The sequence below is a fragment of the Diorhabda sublineata genome, chromosome 7 (assembly GCF_026230105.1).
Source record: "Diorhabda sublineata isolate icDioSubl1.1 chromosome 7, icDioSubl1.1, whole genome shotgun sequence".
In the NCBI taxonomy this organism is placed as follows: Eukaryota; Metazoa; Arthropoda; class Insecta; order Coleoptera; family Chrysomelidae; genus Diorhabda; species Diorhabda sublineata.
The window spans coordinates 22,214,606-22,235,767 of record NC_079480.1 but is presented as its reverse complement, the minus strand read 5'-3'; the positions used below and the strand labels follow the sequence as shown (position 1 = coordinate 22,235,767).

At 30.2% G+C, this 21,162-nt stretch overlaps 2 protein-coding genes across 5 annotated transcripts in view; both read right to left on the bottom strand.

The window, feature by feature from the left end:
• Positions 1-922: 922 nt before the first annotated feature.
• Positions 923-3,203, bottom strand: LOC130446892 (DDB1- and CUL4-associated factor 13). Its single transcript, XM_056783401.1, has 6 exons — positions 2,698-3,203; positions 2,543-2,641; positions 2,172-2,475; positions 1,507-1,661; positions 1,289-1,434; positions 923-1,226 (listed from the first exon to the last, which is right to left on the bottom strand). Exons 1-6 carry the CDS (start codon positions 3,077-3,079, stop codon positions 975-977), a joined length of 1,338 nt encoding a protein of 445 aa, XP_056639379.1. The 5' UTR covers positions 3,080-3,203; the 3' UTR covers positions 923-974.
• Positions 3,204-7,324: 4,121 nt separating this feature from the next.
• LOC130446571 (EGFR adapter protein-like) overlaps positions 7,325-21,162 on the bottom strand; it is a 103,448-nt gene continuing 89,610 nt past the window's right edge. For all 4 annotated transcript variants that reach the window (XM_056782915.1, XM_056782914.1, XM_056782913.1 and 1 more), the window contains 4 exons: positions 10,657-10,779; positions 10,209-10,602; positions 8,342-8,859; positions 7,325-8,281 (listed from right to left, as the gene is read on the bottom strand). In XM_056782915.1, coding sequence (XP_056638893.1) covers positions 8,072-8,281; positions 8,342-8,859; positions 10,209-10,602; positions 10,657-10,740 — 1,206 coding nt within the window. In that variant the 5' untranslated portion in view covers positions 10,741-10,779 and the 3' untranslated portion in view covers positions 7,325-8,071. The remainder of the gene's footprint in view (positions 8,282-8,341; positions 8,860-10,208; positions 10,603-10,656; positions 10,780-21,162) is intronic.

Below are 21,162 nucleotides of genomic sequence, written 5' to 3'. Positions count from 1 at the left end.
CCAAGATATAACAATGAAGACAGCTCAATGTAAAAAAAAAGAAGAAAAAAAACATTAAATTATAAGAAGCGAAACTTAAGTGCTCTTGATATTTCATGTCGTAATAAATATAGTTATTTTTAAATGTACACTTTGTATATAATCAAATTAGGTAAATTGTTTCTCAAAGTTATTTATGAAATTTTACCATTTGTACGTCCCAAATTCGTAAGTTGTTGCGTCATTTCGGTGATATAGGTGGTCCAAACATAATATATTAATTAAATTCTCCCCCATTCGAGTTTTATTATTTCGCGAATCTCGTTTTAAAAAAAGAGTGAGTCAAAAATAAACGTTTTTACGATTTTTATCTAAGGAAAATTTCTTACGTACCTCGTAGAAACGCTATAAAATTAATGATTAATGACATTTCTAATTGTCATACTTTCTGTCAAATGTCTACTATACTAGTCCGTCAGACGAAGTTTGTTTCGAAACTATCTAAATTGGTTAAACTCGGATCAATTTCGGGAATAGTATAATCGACACTTAACCTATAACTGTCATTTGTATAAAAGTAAAACTAGACGTATGTCAACGTCATTAAGATTCGTTCTTTTATTTGTTGTTTATTAATGAATAAATGTTTTTAATACGAAGGATAGTAGATAATTATTAATATGAATCGTTTTTTTTTCGACTCGCTCTAAAATATTTTGATTTGTAAATAGACCACCCCAATTTTTTTAATGTGTTTACATAGGAAACGAAAACTTTAAATTTCCAAAATAACGTAAAAAATATCCAATTTTGATCTAAATAAATTGCTTTATATTTTATACAAATTAATTTCGTTTTATTATCAAAATAAATTGATTGTAAATGTGTTTTTAATTATCTCTTTTCCAACCTCCCTTCCCTGTCCCAAATAAAAAACCTCTGATGAATAATCAAAAAATTTTATCAAAAATCGAATTTTTACATTAAAAAAAAAATCACTGTTGTTCTTTGACGACATGTTTTTGTCTTTCCGGAACGAAGGGAACTTCTCCCGGCTTCGAATGGGCCCTTCTATTATCCTCCTTCCTCTTCAATTTCATCTTAATGGTTCGTAATTCCCCTTGTGCATTATAGATATGCTTCGGGACTTGTCTGTGTCTGGCTATTCGCTTAATCTGCGGATGACTGGCGAATTTTTCCTTTAGGGCTTCGCTGTATCTCAAAGCTGCTCGTTCCCTAGGTTTCAACTGAAAAACATCATCGCGTCAAATTTGACACTTGTTTTTTTTCGATCGTTATCGATATTTACCGGCCCCAATTTTTCCGACGCCCTCGCTTTCCATATTCGTATGTTCATTTCGTCAGAACCGCTCAAAATGTATTTGTTATCCGAAGACCACGAAACACAAGTTAATCTTTGCATTCTTTTCGTGTGGTATATTTCTCTGGAATGACCTGGAATATTTTGGAAAATCGCAATTTTATTCGAAGAACAATTTTGAAATTATCGACTTCTTTTCTCTTTACCTTTGGCACATTCGAAAATCCTTATCGATTTATCGTAACTGCAGGATACAAATTCTTTGCCTGTCGGGGCGTAATCGACGTATGTTACGGCGCCGACGTGGTCTATATGGACATTGGTAGGATGTTTCAAAGAACGAGTATCAAATGTATATAAACTAGAAAATAATTGATCGAGTTTGTTAAAAAAATGAAATCAAAAAAAAGGAAACCGTATATATAAAACTAACAAGTCAAATTGTTAAAAGGTGAAATTGTTGAAAAAAGTGCAAAAAATCTTTGAAAACGTGGAAATTATCATGAAAACCATGTAAAAAGGTGATAAAAAACATTTTAAAAGGTTAGAAGGTGTGGAATGTCAATAAAATAGTCAAATTCTCAACAAAAAAACATGTCAAATGGGTATACGGTGAAAAATCATCATTCACAGATACTGCATGTCATTTTAGAAGGTAAAATTTTTGAAAAAATGGTGTAGAAAAAAACTTGGAAATTATCACTAAAAACAGTGAAATTTTCAAATAAAATTGAATAAAAGAGGTAAAAACTTGTATATTACAAGTTTTAACATCAGTCAACCATATTAAATATGAAAGAAAACAAAATTCTAAAAAGAAAAAGGTAAGTAAGAGCGAGAGATCAAAACTGGTAACAAAATCAAAACTAACTTGTAATCTTCATTTGCGCAAGTGAAAATAAAAGGTTCCATTGGATTCCATGACAGTTTATTTGTCCTTAACTTCATAATAACCTTCCTGAGGGGTAATTTCTCCCTCATATCATATAAAATAATGCTCCTATCGCTAGCACATGACGACAAGATATTAGTTTCCACGGGATTGAAACTGATATCATGTAAACTGTCTGCACCCCATTCGATCGTACGTATTGGTTCGTTTCTACTCTCCTCCCACAGTTGACACATTTCCCCGGAAGTCGCGTAAATAGGTTTTTTCAAATGATGAGATATTCCTAAATAACAATAATAAAAACACAAGAATCTGTAAAAAATCGACAATAACGTTGATTTCAAATTTACCTGTTAAGACAGTTTTGCTTAAAATCGTGTTAATCGGTTCCTCGTCTTCTCCAAATTGTGGCGCAATCGAATTCCAAGTTTTAATACACTTATCATCGCCTTTAAAACAATTTTTCATCATTTTTATTAACAAAAATAACTTTTTTTAAACTAACCTACTGTTATGAAACGTTCCCCTTTGGGGGAATAAACGATTCCTCTAACAATTCCATCGTGTGCAATGAATTCTCTTAAACACATTCTTCGTGGTAAATCCCATACTCTTACTTCGCCGTCATATGCACCGCTTATCAATGTAGAGAGTTTTTTAGGGTGTTTTGCGAGGATTGAAACGCCATCACGATGTCCATCTAAATTACCTACAAACGGTTTAGCGAAAACTTTTTCTAATTTAACTGCGTTTAAGGCTCTCGTGTATTCTCTGGCGGCTTCGAATGGATGTAAATCGGGATCGTAATTGCGTTGTACTTTGTGTATATCGAGTTTAGTTTCTCTTAAATATTCATCAGGATTTCTTGTTAATATTTTAACTTTCATTTTAACTAGTTTCGCATTATAAACTTTGTCGGATAGTTAAAAACGTGGTGTATTTGTAAATACTCATAACCTATAACGTAAAGAAATGGTCTTCTTCTTTTTTACAGAAATTAAAAGACTGAATAACTGTGAGGTGATAGGAATTCAATACATATGGAAAGTGATTAAAGACACTAATAGATCTACTATTTTTCACCACATAGTGCTTATCTTATTATATAATTGATAAGTGTTTGATTATTACTTGGAAGAGCCTTCTTGCATTGAAATAATGAATGCTTTCTTAAAGTTTAAATATTTTATTAATATATAAAGAAAAATATGCTTGCTACATTACATATCATTTTCAGCGACAACTTAGACAACTGACATACATGAAGTGGCTGCTAACATTTTACCATCTAGCACTCCTCCTTGATTAAAATGTTTTATACAATGATACATGAAAATGGCAACTTAACTACTTAGCAAACAAAACTTAGACTACACTTACTTTTCCTCTTAAGTAAATGAAAGTATCCTTAACTAAAGGTTGTTAATATATCAGCTAAATTTTGTTCTGTTGACACATAACTTACAGCATTTTCTTTTTTCGTAACTAAGTCTTTTAAAAAATGATTCTTAATATCTATGTGCTTAGCTATCTTAGAATTTTCATTGGACTTTGACATTAAAATAGAACTTTTATTATTACAATAAAGAACTGCGCCGATAATATTAAAATCACTCAAAATACCCTTTATATTCACTAGGTCTTGAGCAGAACTAGCCGCTACCACATAATCAGCTTCTGTCGTAGATAATGCTACACAGTTTTGCTTCTTTGAATGAAAACCATGATATCGGATTCATTACATACAGTATTATGCAACCACTTACACTCTTTCTGTCAGTCGTATCTGTTGCCCAATCAGCATCTGAATATCCCACTAGTTTAATTTCATCAGTAGTGTTTTTGTAGAACGTTAGCCCCATTTCTTTTGTTCCCTGCAAATAACGTAAGATTCTTTTCGCCGCGTTCCATACTTCACTGTAGGTGTCAAATAAGATACTGAAAAAGTCACATCAGGTCTGATGGTTGTGGACAGTCCTCCTATTATTTGTCTATAAGGCACTTCTATTATTTCGCTTTCACTTAAGTATTGAAATCCTTTTACCATCGGTGTTGTTTTCGATTTACATTGTTTCATGTTAAACTTGTCTAGCAGCTTCTCTAGACTTCTTCTGATTAATTACTATTTTATTTTCTGTCCTTGTTATATCCATACCAAGAAAATTCTTTATTTTACCTAAATCCTTTGCATTAAAAGAATTCTTCAATAAATTGACTACTGTTTATTATACAATTATATTTTGATCTTTCAAATTTGTTCTTACTTGCAAAGTCATGAAATATATCACTCCATATTTTAGGAGACTCTTTCAATCCATATAAAGATCTGTTTAGTTTTAAAACTGGTGATTTTGACTGTAGACCAGGTGGTGCATAGATATATACTTAATTTTCCAAATAACCATTATTTCGTTGCAATGTCCAATGTCAACCATAAGATTGATAGAATCTGACATTCGAGCAACAGGTGAGTAAACAGGTTCAAATGGATGCTCCTCCTTAATCTGAAAGCCTCTAGCTACCACTCTTGCCTTCTTTGTTCCATCTTTCTTTGTTCTGTATACCCATTTAGTCTCAATTGCTGTTTTTCCTGTAGGTAGATTCGCTTCAGACCACGGTTTCAAATGTTCGTTCAAGTTCAACTCCTTTTCCATAGCATCTCTCCAATATTTCACTCTCACTGCATCTTCATATTGTACTGGATTATTATCTGATGATATTGGACAGTAGGCTGTGTAAATCTCGTACTCATTAAAACGTTTTGGCATATTCACAGTTCTCCCGCTAGATGTTGTATCTGTTCTTGGTAAATACTCTTCAAAATCATTTAAAACCTCTGAACTTCCGGACTCTTCCAAAGTTATTTCTTCTGAGTCACTCTCTTCTACGATTTCAATGTTATCTTCTTTATCCCTTAATTCAGTTTCTTTATCAAATCTTATTCTTATTTGTTCATTCGCATAGGCAGGTTTCAATATTTCTTCGAAATTCGCTTGATTTTCATTAAATTTCACATCTCTTGAGCAAAAAATTTCACATTTTTCATTATCCCATAATCTATATCCAGCTCCACTGTACCCTACCATTATACACGGTTGTGCTCGTCTATTTAGTTTACTTTGTCTTGGCAAAATAGTTGCCCATGCCTGAGAGCCAAAAATTCTCAACCTTGATAGATCGTTGTGACCATACCATCGTGTGGCTGGAGTTTTTCCAAAATTTACCTCAGTAGGCGATCTGTTTAACTCATATTGTTGTTCTGCAAGTGAAGTTCTTACTCTAAATTTCCAATTGTTGAAATTATCTGAGTTCAACTGTGGTACCATTGAAATATTCATCTCGATTTGATGAACGTTTCTCTCGTTTTTTGACTGGCCGGCGTTTACTACTTAATAGTTTCCAGTATTGCCTAGGCCCATAACCTGTTTGATTATTACTTGGAAGAGCCTTCTTGCAATGAAATAATGATTACTTTCTTGAAGTTTGAATATTTTATTAATATATAAAGAAAAATTTGCTTGCTACATACATATCATGAAGTGGGCTGCTAACATTTTACCAACTAACATCGATATATCGATATCATATATTTTAGTTACGGAGTGTAGAGAAGGAGGAACATCTCTGGGTTAAAAAATGTGAGCTGTTTTTGATGGGAAAATAGGTGGCGCTGATTATAGAGGGTATTCGCTTGAATTTTACGCGCTGATTTGAAAGTAACTGTATAGTAATGCTTTAAATAATGCACCGTGATAATGAAATTAGTAGTATTAACACAATGATGTTTCGTTAAAGTCATGTTCAAAATAGAAGACCATTGTGCTAGCAGCGTAGTGTCCTATAAAATAAATTTAATGATTTTGAATTAACGTCACTGTGTTACTTATTATTTTTCAAATTTAATGAGAAATCAATGTTAATCAACAAATATTTTGGGATCATGGATAAATAATTATTGATTTTCCTCTAATGCATTTTGCTTTCTAACAGATTCCAACATGACTTACCTTTGGTATTCCAAAGAGACTTGCTTGTTTTATATTTTGAGATGAACGAATTCCACGATCTTTTAAGAACCACTTATACATCCAGAAATACAACAAGTTTTCACCATGATTTTTTGTATTCTTTTTTTTACTATTTTTTTAATATTTTTAAACGTTGTTTAATTCTTTTCACCACCTACATAATATTCTGTTTTCGTTAGTTTATAGAATCTGAAGCTAGTTTCAGATATAGTAAGTGTTTAACTTCAGATCTCAATCCCACAGTACAATCAGCGCCACGTATTATCCCTACAGAATTCTCTACACTTCATAATTTTAGTAAAAATGTCGCAATAAAAGGAGTTCTAATTACACTTTATCCATAGAACTATTATAACGAATGTCAACTTCAAACTTACATTAGTTTGTGGTTTACTTTGACGTTAATAAAGAGTTATTAATAAAAGAGAAGAGGAATTTATAGAGTACACTGAGAAAAAGACATTCAAAGTGATAAAATCCTGAAATGAGATATTTCTCATATTTTTATCATAAATCCATTGTAGAAAGGGATAAAAATTAATTGAAATTGGATAATTTTCTACAACGAAGAAGCCGCGATAGTATTAAACTACCAATATTTTTTCTCAGTCTAACATATGTATTTTGTTATAATTCATATCAAATGACGTCACAATACCGAGAATGATTTTTTCTTAAGATATTTCCCATATTTTCTAATGGCAAGTTCATCATAAAAACAAATATTCTATGAGAAATTCACTGGAATTGGATAATTTGTCGATTATCTAGTACTGAAAAACGAAATGAGAGTGATAGGATGGAATTACCATTTTTTCTCAGTGTAGCAAATTTATTCCGTTATACTTTACATCGACGTCACGAAATCAGAAGTCATTTCTTCTTAAGGGATTTTTCATATATAATATCAAAAATACTTTATCAAAATTGAATATTTAAAAAAAAATTATTGAAATTGGACATTTTCCGATTTTCTAGAATGAAAAAACCGGAATAGTATATAATTATTTTTTCTCACTGTAGCTAATTTAGTCTGTTACGACGTCACGATATCGAAATTCCTTTTTTCCCGTGGTATTTTTTTTTGGGTTTATAAAAGAAGTGTTTAATGATTAATTTATTTATTATTACGTTAACAATTTACAAATTAGGTTTACAACAATTGACTTTTAACAATTATTTCGTAAAAATATATCGAAAATTCGAAAAAATCTGTCATATATATATTAAATATATTTACAAAAATTTTACGCACTTGTTAAGACTAGGGTTTTATATTAAATTTTTACAACGTTTATCAACAAATTATTCATTGGTCCAACAAATCACTTAATAGAAAATAAAAAAGTAAAATCAACAATAATTTTTCCAATTTATTAAAAATTATGAACTTTTCGAACACACTATGTATATTATATATTTTGAATAAATAAATGTAGATGGCGCTTTTAAAAATATAACTGTTTTATATCGGAAAATGTAATAACCTGTAATGATGGAAAACAACTTCCCAGCGTCATCTACTAACGAATGGCTCAACTAATATCGGTTGGAAAAGAAGAAAACTTTGTAGTTGTTAATAATGGCATCTGTAATATAAAAAAATGAGTTAGTAATAAAAAAATATAAATATTAGTCCATAGTTTGAATAATACAGCTCGAGCTAGGTTTTTCGTTTAAAAAAAAAGTTTTTTTCGAAAAATATATCACATGTTACACAAAAAACTGCGTCTTTTCAATCACACAATCACTGCAATAAACACGGACTAGTTAATACACTGGGAAAAGTATAGTCCTCTACAACTATCAGTCGTTTTTTTTAACAATTTTTTAGTGTATTTTGATTTGTCACTACACGTTCAAATCCGCCATCATTTTTCTAAAATCGGCGAGAGTATTATAATCCGGATCCAAATCGATATCGGCGAAATCCCGTTTTGAATCCGATTTCACAAAACTGGGATGATATCGACTCAAAGATAACGGACACGGAAGTAATTCCGGCATAACCGAATGATGCGTTATCAAAGAAGTCAACGAGGTGAATTCCTTCGTGAAGCCCTGCAACAAAAACACAAATAATACCACCGAACAAAAAAAATCGATTATTCACCCTTTTACCTTAATTTTGTAGCCTTTATTAGCCCTCACGATTAAGTAATGCGCGATACCAGTCGGTTGAAAACTCCTCGGTACTCGCAACGATAACGCAAAACATCCCGGTTTACTGGTACTTTCTCTAACCATGAACGCCCCGACTGGTTCCTGTCCTAAAATCTCCAGAGCTATTTCCCTAGGGATACCGGCTTGAAACCACGGGGCTAATCTTAATTCCCCCTCTTCTTTGTTGTTTAGGGAATCCGTTCTTTCGGGTAATGGCGGAGGTGTTGGTGTAAATCCTATAAGGTTAGAGTCTTGAGCGTTAGGTGGTCCCGTACTGGAACTACTCGAACTTAGTTGCGACATACGTTTGCATTTAAAATCGCTTTTAACGGTTGTATCGGCATCGATACGTTTCGATAAATTCGAATTATTTTCGATTTCGTTTTTTAAATTATCTACAGTGTTGTTAGATTTGTTTTTTGATTCTTCGCTTTCGTTTACGTATCCGCCGGATAAAGGTCGATTTGTTGGACTACCTGTAATAATAAATATTGAACTGGTATGTCAATATTTAATATTTGCACATTTGGTTAAATTACTCATTCTATAATCTCGATAATTATAATTCATTGGACGTAAAATCGTAAAAAAAGCAAGAAATATATTTTTAATTGCGTTTTGAAACAAATTCGAAAAGATGACGCTATCTATGGAATTCAATATCAATCAAACTAAGACAAGCAGTTTATAATATTTTTAGTGGATCGCGTGTTCGAGTCATTTCATACAGATGGCGTATTAACACGTAGAAAAGATGACGCTGTCTATGGTTTTCTATTTTAACTGAATCGAGCTTAGACACCCAATCGATCATGATTTGATTCAAAATGGTGGCACTCTTGTTCGAATCATCTCATATAGATGGCGTACTGATATAATATACGAGAAAATGGAAAGAAAGTATATTAATATGACGTTGATTCACGGCACTGACTGATGTATAATATGAAAACAAGGTCTCATTATTTACCTTGACTCTTCGGAATCTTTTATTGCAGATTATTATATTTTATATGTATCGAAAGAAAAGTGAATAATGTACATTTTCTGAAAATTTTGTACTTCTATATCCGATAGTTATTGAGATACAGATACAAGTTCTCATTATAAACTTGTATCTTCGGAAACTTTTATTGTAGATTATTATATTTATTATGTATCCATAGACAAATGAGTAATGCATATTTTCTGAAAATTTCTTACTTCTATCTCCGATAGTTTTTGAGATACATAACTTCAAAGTTGTATGATCAATTCGAATGCTAACATTTTCTTGAATAACCCTCGTAATACGTAACTTATTTTTTATCACGTGGATAAATGATTCGAAAACATCGATAGAAATTATGAATCATCGTTTTGTAATATTTTTGTTAACATAATTTTTTTTTATACGAGAGATGCAAAAGTGTTTAAAAAAAACTGAACCTGTATCTAATTATAATTTTCAAAACCAATTCCCAACATCAAAATATAGTATTTTATTGTATATTTCTTCAAAAATTCCCGTTTCTATCTGCGATAGTTTTTGAAATACTGGGCTTTAAAGTTTTATCATCGATATCCCCAATTCAAATGTCGAGATCTTTTTTAATATCCCTCGTAATACACAAACAGTTTTAATACGTGTAGTATTAGTAGTATGTGTAGTAAAAAAATTTTTTAACTTTTTTATTATAACCATCGACTTTACAAGTATAATTAAATTAGAAATAAGCAATAAGACGTAGAAAAATAGGAGGATTTAAAACATCGTTAAATAAACCTAACCTCAATTTGAGTAGTACGATACATTTTAATGTAAATTTAGTATAACTATCCGTACCTGGAATACTAGATGTGTTATCGTTAACTAATGGACAGCTATCTTCATCGCTGTGGTTATTACTATTCCCAGTCAACCCCATTGCTATCCTTTTTATCAAGGGAGGTTTCTCGGCCATTCTCTTGTAAGAATTCATTTCGGTAGGCGAATTGCTTTCATCGCTACTCGGCGTCGATAATTGGGAATTAATATTTTTATCGACATTTGGAGAATTAACCCCGAATTTATTTTTTTGGGCGGTTTTCAGGCCCGGTATTGAAGACGGCGGCGAGAGTCGTAACGTCGAAGCGTCTGATAATTGAACGTCCATTTCGGAAAGATTCGCTTCTTTCGGTAACGTCTGCGGTGGTGCCGATGGTTTTTCTTTCTTTAAACCGGACGTGAAATCTTTTGTCTGGAAAATCAATCGAATTTTATTGAGAATTTTCCTCTTATTTTGACGACTTACCCAAACTACTTTATCTTGTTGCGTTTGGGACGTGATCACATCTTGGAAAGTCGTTTGCTTCTGCAGCTGCGCCGCGTAAGCCATCTTAAAAGCATTTCCGACTATGGAATTAAGTTCTTCAGTCTGGAAAAAAATCAACATTTTAAATCACGCAATTTTTTCCAGTAAACGATTAACAATGTTTAATATACATTAACGTAACATGGAACGGGGAAACGCAAAATAAAAACAAAATCAAAATATTATTCACGATTGAAATTAGATAAATATAATATGAAAACAAGGTCTCACTATTTAACTTGTATCTTCGCCAATTTTTATTGCAGATTTTTATATTTTATATGTATCGATAGAAAAATAAGTAACGTACATTTTCTGGAAATTTCGTACTTCTATATCCGGTAGTTAAGATACAGAGCTTCAAAGTCGATTCACGAAAATAAAAACGAAATTATAAACAAATCAAAATATTCACAATTGAAATTAGGTAAATGAGAATGTCAATATGTTATGTAAACCGAATACCTGGAAAATATCATATTTAAATGATCAAAAAGAGCAGATCTCCTAAGAATTTTTCAAGTGATAAAAGCTAGAAAGTCTTGGCAAACCAATAGACCAATGTTCGGACAAAGATACCCAATTCCAAGCTGTAATTAACAACCGATAATCATTGGTAAATAAAAATCTTTCGTATGGTATCTTTCTGGTAGACACATAATTCGAAACCTCGCTAAAAATGTCTTATACATTCTCTTAGATAGCCAAAAGGCCATGAAGGTCCTGAAAGCTCTTTAGTACACTTCCAAGTAACCTTGATGTGGCTTGCAGGTCACAAGGATGTACCAGAAAACAAGGAAGTAGACAGTCTCGCCAAAAAAGGACAAAGACATCATATCTTTGTACCAGAGCTCTATATCAATAACCAATTTGTTAAAAAATCAAATGATTTCTTACTGAAGAAACACTAAGAACTTCGTGTGATGACCAAAAACGACTTGAAACTATGCTGATTCTGCGAGTAAACCATGAAAGCAGCGAATGCGTTGTTCATTTCATTAAGTACCTTGAATAGTCTGCTTTGGGAGGAGTTTACGTCTTTCCATGGGCCAATTAACGAATTTTTTATTGTTTTATTTGAATAAAGTAAAAGGTTTTTGTGTACGCCAATGAGGAGAAATGTAATACGAAACGAAAATTGTCAAGTGAGCACAATGTAAAATAATACTGGTAAAAAATATTTTATTTTTCCAAAGAAACTTGATAACGTTCTAAGATGACGATTGTGTTTGCTGATGTGATGTGCAATACATTTCGCTGATACCATAAATGTATTATTTCTAATATAAAAGATTTCATATGGATTATTTTATAGTATATAATGAGAGAGAAAATTTTATATACAGTATTTTATAAAAATATTCAGGTTTGTTCGAATGACAAATTTTTTTTAGTTCAATTTATCGAAATATAAATTATTTTGTTGAATGCATAATATAAATATATAATCACATAAAAAAATGTTAAATCGCGTAAAATTGCTCGTTAATATTGTACAGGATGAATAAACAACACTGGATGGTGTAGTACATGATATAGTATCATTATTTTCCTTGTATATTTTAATCCTTTCATTATAATTTAATATATATGATATGTATTGATAGAAAAACGAATTATGTTTATTTCCTGAAAATTTCGTAATTCTATTTTGAATACTTTTAAAGATACGGAGCGTCAAAATTGACAATTCTATTTACGATATCCCGTATTTGAATCTCGACATCTTTTTTAATAAACCCCGTAATTTAATACTGATTTCTTATATTTAGATATGTATTCTTTTAGAATTTAATTTACATTAAACAAAATTACGGGCACGAATTTTCGAAATTTTGAAACGCGAATAAATGGAAAACTAAGAGAAAATTTTGAGGTAGGAATAAATACAAATGCCTGGGATACTTTTTTGTAGAGAATTTTCTACTCTACATTTTTTGTTCCAGCACTTTTTTCGAATTCCTCGTAGTTTTCGAGTTATACGTGATTCAAAATATTTTTGAGTGTATAAACCCATTTCAAGGTGAAAATTTTGGGGTTAGGAGCAAATACCTGAGATACTTTTTTGTAGATATTTTTGTACTCAACATTTTTTGTTCCGGCACTTTTTTCCGAATTCTACGTAGTTTTCGAGTTATTCGCGATTCAAAACATTTTTGAGCGTATAAACCCATTTTAAGGTGAAAATTTTGAGGTTAGGAACAAATATCTAGGATACTTTTTTGTTGAGAATTTTCTACTCTACATTCTTTGTTCCAGCACTTTTTTACGATTTTCTCGTAGTTTTCGAGTTTTTCAGTTTCAAGTCTTAAAATTTCGAAAATCTGTGCCCGAAATTTTGTTGAAAGTTGCTAGACTTATTGAGTATCCCAAAACCTCCCAGAATGTAAAAAATCAGAACCGTCCAATTTAATTCAAGATTTTACCTGAAAATCGCCTATTATGCCTGTACTATTTGGAGGTATCTTAAGTAGCAACCCTCGTATACCTCAAATCGAATTTATTTTATTATATTAAAAATTAGATTTATATAAATCTGAATTTCCAATCATCCCCATATTAAAAATTACAGTTAAGATCTTTTATAAATGATAGTTTTTGAGAATTCATTTTGTTTTATTTAGAATCAATTCTTTCAAAATAAATTTTCATTTTCCTTCGTAATGAATAAAATTCAACAAATATTTCAATTTCAAGCTTATATTATTATGGTGAAAGTTATTATTAGAAAGCTATCATTATTTATATCATTTAGTGGCCACCCACCCACACAGATTCTGTCGTTGTTATAAAAACATTTTTACGTAATAAATCAGATAAAAAAAAATGCATTTTTTGACGAAACGAGAATGATATTTTTCGTAGACTAAATGGTGTGGAAATAATTCGAGTTCATCAATAAACATCTTTGAAGTGAATTTATGACTAGCTTTTCAACTAAAACGAGACGATTTGTAAAAATAACTTGGAATTCTTTTCTCATGATTACTTAATTATTTAGCGCAAAATATTTTGTTTAGAATGATTTTGAATCTACTTTTCACTACAAATTATCTTTTATTTGTTAATTGATTTGACTGTTCAATTTTATAAGCTGATATATTCGCCACCATTTTACAGTGTTGTCCAGCCGTCGGAATAGTCGAAATTTTAAGATCTTCTCTCATGATGGTATATGTTCACAAATTTAAAATCTTTTTAATAATTGACAACATCGACTACTTTGTAATAGCATATTGTTTTAAATACGTCTCTGATAGAGGTCAATAATCTGTTCCTTCTCGAACAGACTCAAAACACTTTTACCCATTTAATTGTTTTTGATGCTTTAGAAAATAATTTAGGCGAGTATCTGATAAGTAAATCCAACCATCTGAATAGCCATTAAATGTTGAAGGACCCTTCACGTGGAATGTCTGCCCTCAAGAATTTTCAGTACAAAAATCCTTGTAGTGTTGTTTCGGTAAATAGGCATTTCTTCGATATTTCGAATCACCCGACTGTCAGGAAAATAATGACCGACAAAAATATTCAATAAAGAAACGATGTAATTAAAAAAATGCAAAGGGAAAAGTACATTGACGTGGTTTATTTTTTTTTTAAATACGTCTCGTTTCGAGTTGATACGTCTAAATATAAAAATGGTTATTTGGTGAAATTGAATTGGCAACACTGTTTTACATGTCAATCTATCTATCAGCCGATAGTTGGGAATCATCTTCTCAAGAGGAGACTAAATAGTCGCAAAGAAACAATTATTATTTTATAAATATCTTGATTTTAAGTTTGATATTAATTTGTCTCAATCGAGTTCTTTTCTTTGGTATACTACGTCCTTAAATATTGATTTAATTCAACTAAGTTTTATGGTAATAATATATTTTCTAACGATTTTTAAAACCCTTCAATTTAAAAGTGTCTGATACGTGTATGAAATACTCTCCAATAGTATTTGTTAGGTTTTGCTTCATTATATCTGATTTTCGGACAATCGTTACTATTCGATTTTCGAAAGTGTACTACAGATTCAATAGGATGGTAGTTGAGAGTCATTAAATATATTTTCCAACAAACAAAATTTTTATTTGGAAAAATAATGAATTATTCAACTATTTTGTCAAAATACTGGAATATAAAAAAACATACTTGTATAAAATATTTTATATTTCTAAAACCGTTTTAGAAATCGATTTATTTTTGAGATGAAGCAATCGAGATTCTGTATTGGGAAGTCTGAACAAGAGCGGTCGTTCACGTGATTAGTTGGACGCAAGATAACAAATTAATGGCGGCTCCAATTCATTATTGAGACATATATTGAAATTATAGAAGTTGTATGAAAGAAATAACATTAATAGACATAAATAATGAAATTACTACAATAAACTAATCAAATGTAAGTCTGGTCTGTTTTGTTTATGTGTGCGTCATTAATTGCTTGAAAAGAGAACATCGACAAGGACACACAGTTTTCTCTCTCTTACATATGTGATTGCATATATTAGATTTCTTCAGCTACATTTTTTAGTTTTTTATACGAGGAGTTCGGAAAATATATCGGAAAATTGACGGAAATTCATATTTTTTGGGAAAACTATACATTTGATCCGCCTAACAGCATTAATAATTCTTCTAAATTGGAACAGTTGCTCGTGATGAACTTTCATCATCGAACTCGCTTTGTATTTCTGTAGTTCATATACACCGACCTTGAAATCATAGATGTTAATTTATAAATCGAAGGATTATTAAATTAAGAAATGCGTTTTATGTGTTGTCACCTTTCACAGAATAAATAAGATCATCGTTAATCAAATTTAGAACACAGAGCTGTATAATTGGAAGGTTGGTTGCCTAATGTATTATATACAGGCGCTCTTTGTACAAATCTAGATACTTGAATCAACAACAGGGGAGTGTCCGTTATGTAGAAAAATTGAAAACTCGAAATCTATGATGATTATTATCATGAACCAAACAACTTTTAGATGACGTGAGAATATATTTCTCCTTATAATGTTTCGGAGTCATATTCATTCGAGCTAACATCGCCTTTGACCTAAATCAAAAAAATCTTTTCCGTTCAACCCTTTAATTTCTGCGTCAACTACCACTTTACGCAACATCGACTATAGGAGCTTTTTACACTTTGTCTTTGACAAAACTACCCTTTTATATAGAAACAGGTACTTTCTAAATGTGTAGCGGGTTTTGAATCTTTTAATACGAACATTTGGATGAAAGAAAATGAATGTTTCGAATTTTTTTAACTATTATAAACAATATTTTTCGGTGGGTTTAATTCGGCGAGGCGGTGTCATTCTTTTCCGTCGCCATATTCCACATTAACCAGTCACCGTCAGTTTGAGAACGAAACAAAGACTTTTACTTTAGGGCGCCGGAATTAAAATTTTTCCTATTTGCATATTTCGGCCGTTGTGCGCTTGAAATTAAATTTTTGTAGGGTCGAAGAGAGAAGAATATACTTTTATGAATTAACATTATATTTACATAACCTCACAAATTATAAGCGTCAATTTCATCAAATTGTGAAACTTAACGAAATGTCCGCCGTGGGGATAAACAAATGCTTATGCCGTAAGTATTTTTAGACAATTTTAATCGCTTGTTGGTTTTTAATCCTCATTATTTTCAGTTATATTGTGTCTTAAGAAAAGATACATAAAGAAGTACAAAATTTCCTTCCGGAAACGTTTTTTTTTTAAACTAAAGAGTTTAGTAACTTTAGGCATATAAAAACCTACCTTAGCTTTAATAACTTCAGAATTAACATTATAGTTATATAACCTTACAAATTATAAGCGTCAATTTAATCAAATTGTAAAATTTAACGAAATGTCCGCCGTGGGGTAAACAAATGCTTTTTCAACTTCAGAGTTTAGTAACTTTAACCAAATAAAAGCCTACCTTCAGTTGTACTACTTTGACTAAAATAAATTTAAAAAGTATCTATGGTTAGGTTTAATACCATAAAATAAAAAAAAAACATACAAAACACATAAAAAAACAAAGAAGAGCTGTCACATACGCGAAAATCGATTGATTACCCCACGTCCGCCATTTTGACGTTGAATCAGCTGTTTTTTGAGGTTGCTCGATTAACTAATTTAAATTCCAATCATCGTCAGCTAAACTACATCTGAAAAAGTTCTTTATAATGAAAGAAAATTTTGTATTGGAAGCCCTACAAAATTCTACGATCATCCAGTACCACTTTGTGGATTTTCTTCAATATTTCTGGAATTTAGTCGACAATTGCGATGATGGTTATCGCTTGTCTCTGTCCTACTAATAATTCAGACAAAGTTATAACGATATTCGTAATTAATTGCTTATTGTATACTTAAAAGGAACAACATTTTAATTTATGTAAACGTCCTGTAATGTTTTTGCCAATCCTAACGTAAAGTTAAATGGGAAATGGAAATGTATATCCCGATTTTGTCGGGGACTTTTTGACCTCCGATGTGAAATTGTTTCGAAACTCACTTCGCAATTCATATGCATAATGGATAGGAGCGTTTTTTTCTGTTTTTGCAGTTGTTTGACTAGAGATTTAATAATAAACGTGTTTGGAACTGAATACGAAAACGTCACGATTAAAAATAAAAGTGAAACAACTTATGAGAATTGATAAAACGATTTGTATTATTAAAAACGAAGTAAAAACGACTCCGAAATTACGTTGAAGCTAATAAAGTTCAATATCTAGATGATATAGCTTTAATGTTTAACAAAATATATGTGTCAATCTACAAATTTGGCTCATTCAAATTTCACAGTTATCAAAAAATGATTCACAACGAAAAAAAATACAATGTTAGGATTATTAACCATTGGGTATAAGCCGCCTCTGACCTTCAAATAGTAGTATAGAATTATTTATTTCATCAAACACCACTACGTAATCCTTCTTAACCTTTTTAAGCAACAAATTTGAGAAATATGTTCATGTCGCGACCCAAAAAATTTTTTCATTGCTTTATTTTAGATCGTATTTTTAAAAAATCTTCAATCCCACGATATTATTTTTTTTAACTTACAAATTTTTATTTATTTTCTTAATAATAAATATAAACAAAAGTACTTTTCGATCCAAGGAAAATTTAATTAATAATCAAGTGTTTTTAATAATTTTTATTGACCAAATTAAAATCTATTTATAACTTTTTGAAAATAATTGACATTTAATTATTCCTAAAAAAAAGAAATATCAATACAGATGTTAAGTCTTTTAAATTTTAAATGCAAGTCATACAGTTTTAATGAGAACCTTGTACCATTTTGAAAGATATTCAAACCTTGGTTGAATGCTTGTCTAGGAGCACCTTATATCTATTTCAGGATTTAACTTGTTCCGGTAATTGTTTTTGATTACACACAGAGCCGAAAAACCAGCCTCACACATATATGTTGTTGGAAAGGGCAATAATACTTTCAGGGTTTCTTTAACAATTATTGGCTTTTCGGTTTTTAATTTTAACCAGAAAGCACATAAAGATATAGTGTTTTTGTAGAAATTGTATCGAAGTGCTTGGTCACTTTGTATTTCTATTAATTGTTCTTCAAATTGATTACTTGATCTAATTGACCTAAGAAACTCCTCATGCAAATCACTTACATCAAAATTAAATGGCTTTCGAACCCAATTATATTTGAAAACATCGTCTGCAGGGAAATATCGATCAAAGTCTGCTATTAGTTTTTCTAAATGATAAATAATAATTTTCTGTATTTCAAAATCTGTGATATCAATATTATTGTCTTCAACAAGTAAATTAAGAGTCGGGAATGAAGCAATTTTCTTTACTTCAACCTTATTTCTCCATAATTTGAGTTTATTTTTAAAACATGTAATTTTTTCAGTTAATTCAATAATAGTATGATTACGTCTTTGCATAGACGTATTTAGATTATTTATTTCAAATAAAATATCTGACAAATAAGCAACTTGAGTAATCCACTTCAACTCGGAGAATTTAGATGGTAATGGGTGTTTCTTTTCTCTCAAAAAAAATTCGACTTCTGTCCGCATTGATAATACTCTTTGAATAACTTTGCCCCGGGATAGCCATCTAACTTCAGAATAATATAATAAATGTTACGTTATTAGAGATGAGGGAGTTATTGATGATTGACTGTGCCCTTTATAAATCACTGTAGTAGTAATCAATATATTTAAAAACTATTTTATTATTACTTTTTTTCTTATTAATAAAAATATCTGAAATAAAATTAATAATAACAACAATAATTAAGTCAGACTCGTGATTATTATCGTTATATAATATTATCCCATCTCTATACAACGTAATACCAAGCTGGGTCAGACAACACTGACAAAGCTCTAGGGTATATTCCTATATTCTGTATATCGATGGAATTGTTACGATTTGGTCTATTGTTTAACTGTGGTTGAATTGTTTGGTTTCCCATTCAATTTCTATTAACTAATAGACATCTGACAGGATTTCAACCATAAATGTGATTTATTGAAAAAATTATTACGTAATTAGTTTCTTCGTATATAAAATATTTTACATACGTTGTAAATTCGATAGATTTTGTATTGAAATCTTCTTCATTGCGTCTCAGAAAACCAATTCAGTTGACCTTACGAATGAAATTCAATTTTACGACCACGTTTATATGGAGATAATATGGCACAAAATATATCTTTTAAAATAAAATAGTTATTTAGTTTATTTAATCAATATATCCAATTCTATGTGATATTTTTATACTGAGTAAGTGGTAGTATAAATTTTTTAATAAGAAGAATCTTTCTTTTATGTAAGGGAAACCTACATGAACATCGTGCATTTTAAAATAGATGGAAACATACGGTCATAAAATTCAACATAGATGCCAAAGTTCTAAAACAACATTAAAAATATTTCAAATCATACTCACTTTCCACCGGTATTTTTTTTTCTGTAACCTAATCGTTTTTTTTATTTTTATATTTCATACACCCTTCAATATGTTTATGTTTCTAAATCAATTTGATTTAGATCTCTTCTGATTGAAATTTAGAATTTAAAATAAAATAAAATATCTAGTAATATGATCTTAATATAAAAATAATAAGTATTTGGAATTTTGAATAAACATCAAGAAAATGAAAGTATAGTGAAGGGTATCAATAAATAAATATTTTTGACATTAACTGTATAATATACGTGCTCAGTTTCAATATTAACATTATTGTAAAATAACAATCAGTAGTAATAGTAAACATTTTGTTCTATTCTATGCATAAATACTTGCTTGGCAACATTGTTTGAAATATTATGGCATTGGGTATCTAGAACAACTTGGAAGGAATCTTAGGAATGTTGTCGTCCACGCCTTTTAGCACGACATAGACCAAAGACGAGTAAGATTAGTTATCGTTATATCGAATAAACCTATTTTATAAATATTCATTTGTATTCTTTTAAATATTGAGATATTTATATTGAAAAATTATTTGACAAAGCACACGTCAAATAAAATAATTATTCTACAATCGATTTTAATTGATTCGGTATTACAATACAAGTGTAAAAAAAATCAAATCGTTTTACCTGGCTGAGTTCATTTTAAATTGGAAATTATGTATTCTCAAATTCAGACGTATACTATATAAACATAACCTCAAAATAATTTCATATCGGAATGTTAGACATGGAAATATATTTCGATCATTATATTGCAGGACGATATAGCAGATCGGAATGCCAGATATCGAATCCTTTACAGGGCAAATATGCATGGGATTCGCATACTCCTCATTTCTTATATCCTGAATATTTCGAATATTCACGATATATTTCTAAAATTAGTAGGATTCTGGATAATAATTTAATTAAATAGTTATTGTGGAAATTTATGAAATAAACGCACCTTCATATTGTCGTTTATTTAAAAAATACACATTCCAATTTTTACATAATCATATATTAAAAGTATTAATGATTTTTTAGTAAAATAATTCTGTTGAAAGTGTTGATTTTTGTATATTTTGACTGTACTATGAACGTATTACATTTACTTTCTATTTAAAGTTGGTAATTCAAGAAACTTTTTTGCCTGATATAAACTAATAAAGTTTAATTATGAAGGATTATCAATACACTAGCTGTCAGTACTGACTACTACATTATTTAAACATTTTATGTAATTATATAAATAAAATACGAACTAATCTAACGGAATTGAATAATTTCTAGAAATTTTACTGAATAGAAACACCAATTTTTTATAGTTTGTACATAATTTCTGGAAGTAATAATTTACTTTTTGATTGATATTAATGATTTAATTCAGCAGTTGTGGCGCCATCTATACATCACAAGCAAAACTTTAACGTTACAAATAAATACTTTATATCAAGTTTTGACATTTGTATTATAACAGTTTTTTTGTAAAAAAAGCATTAAA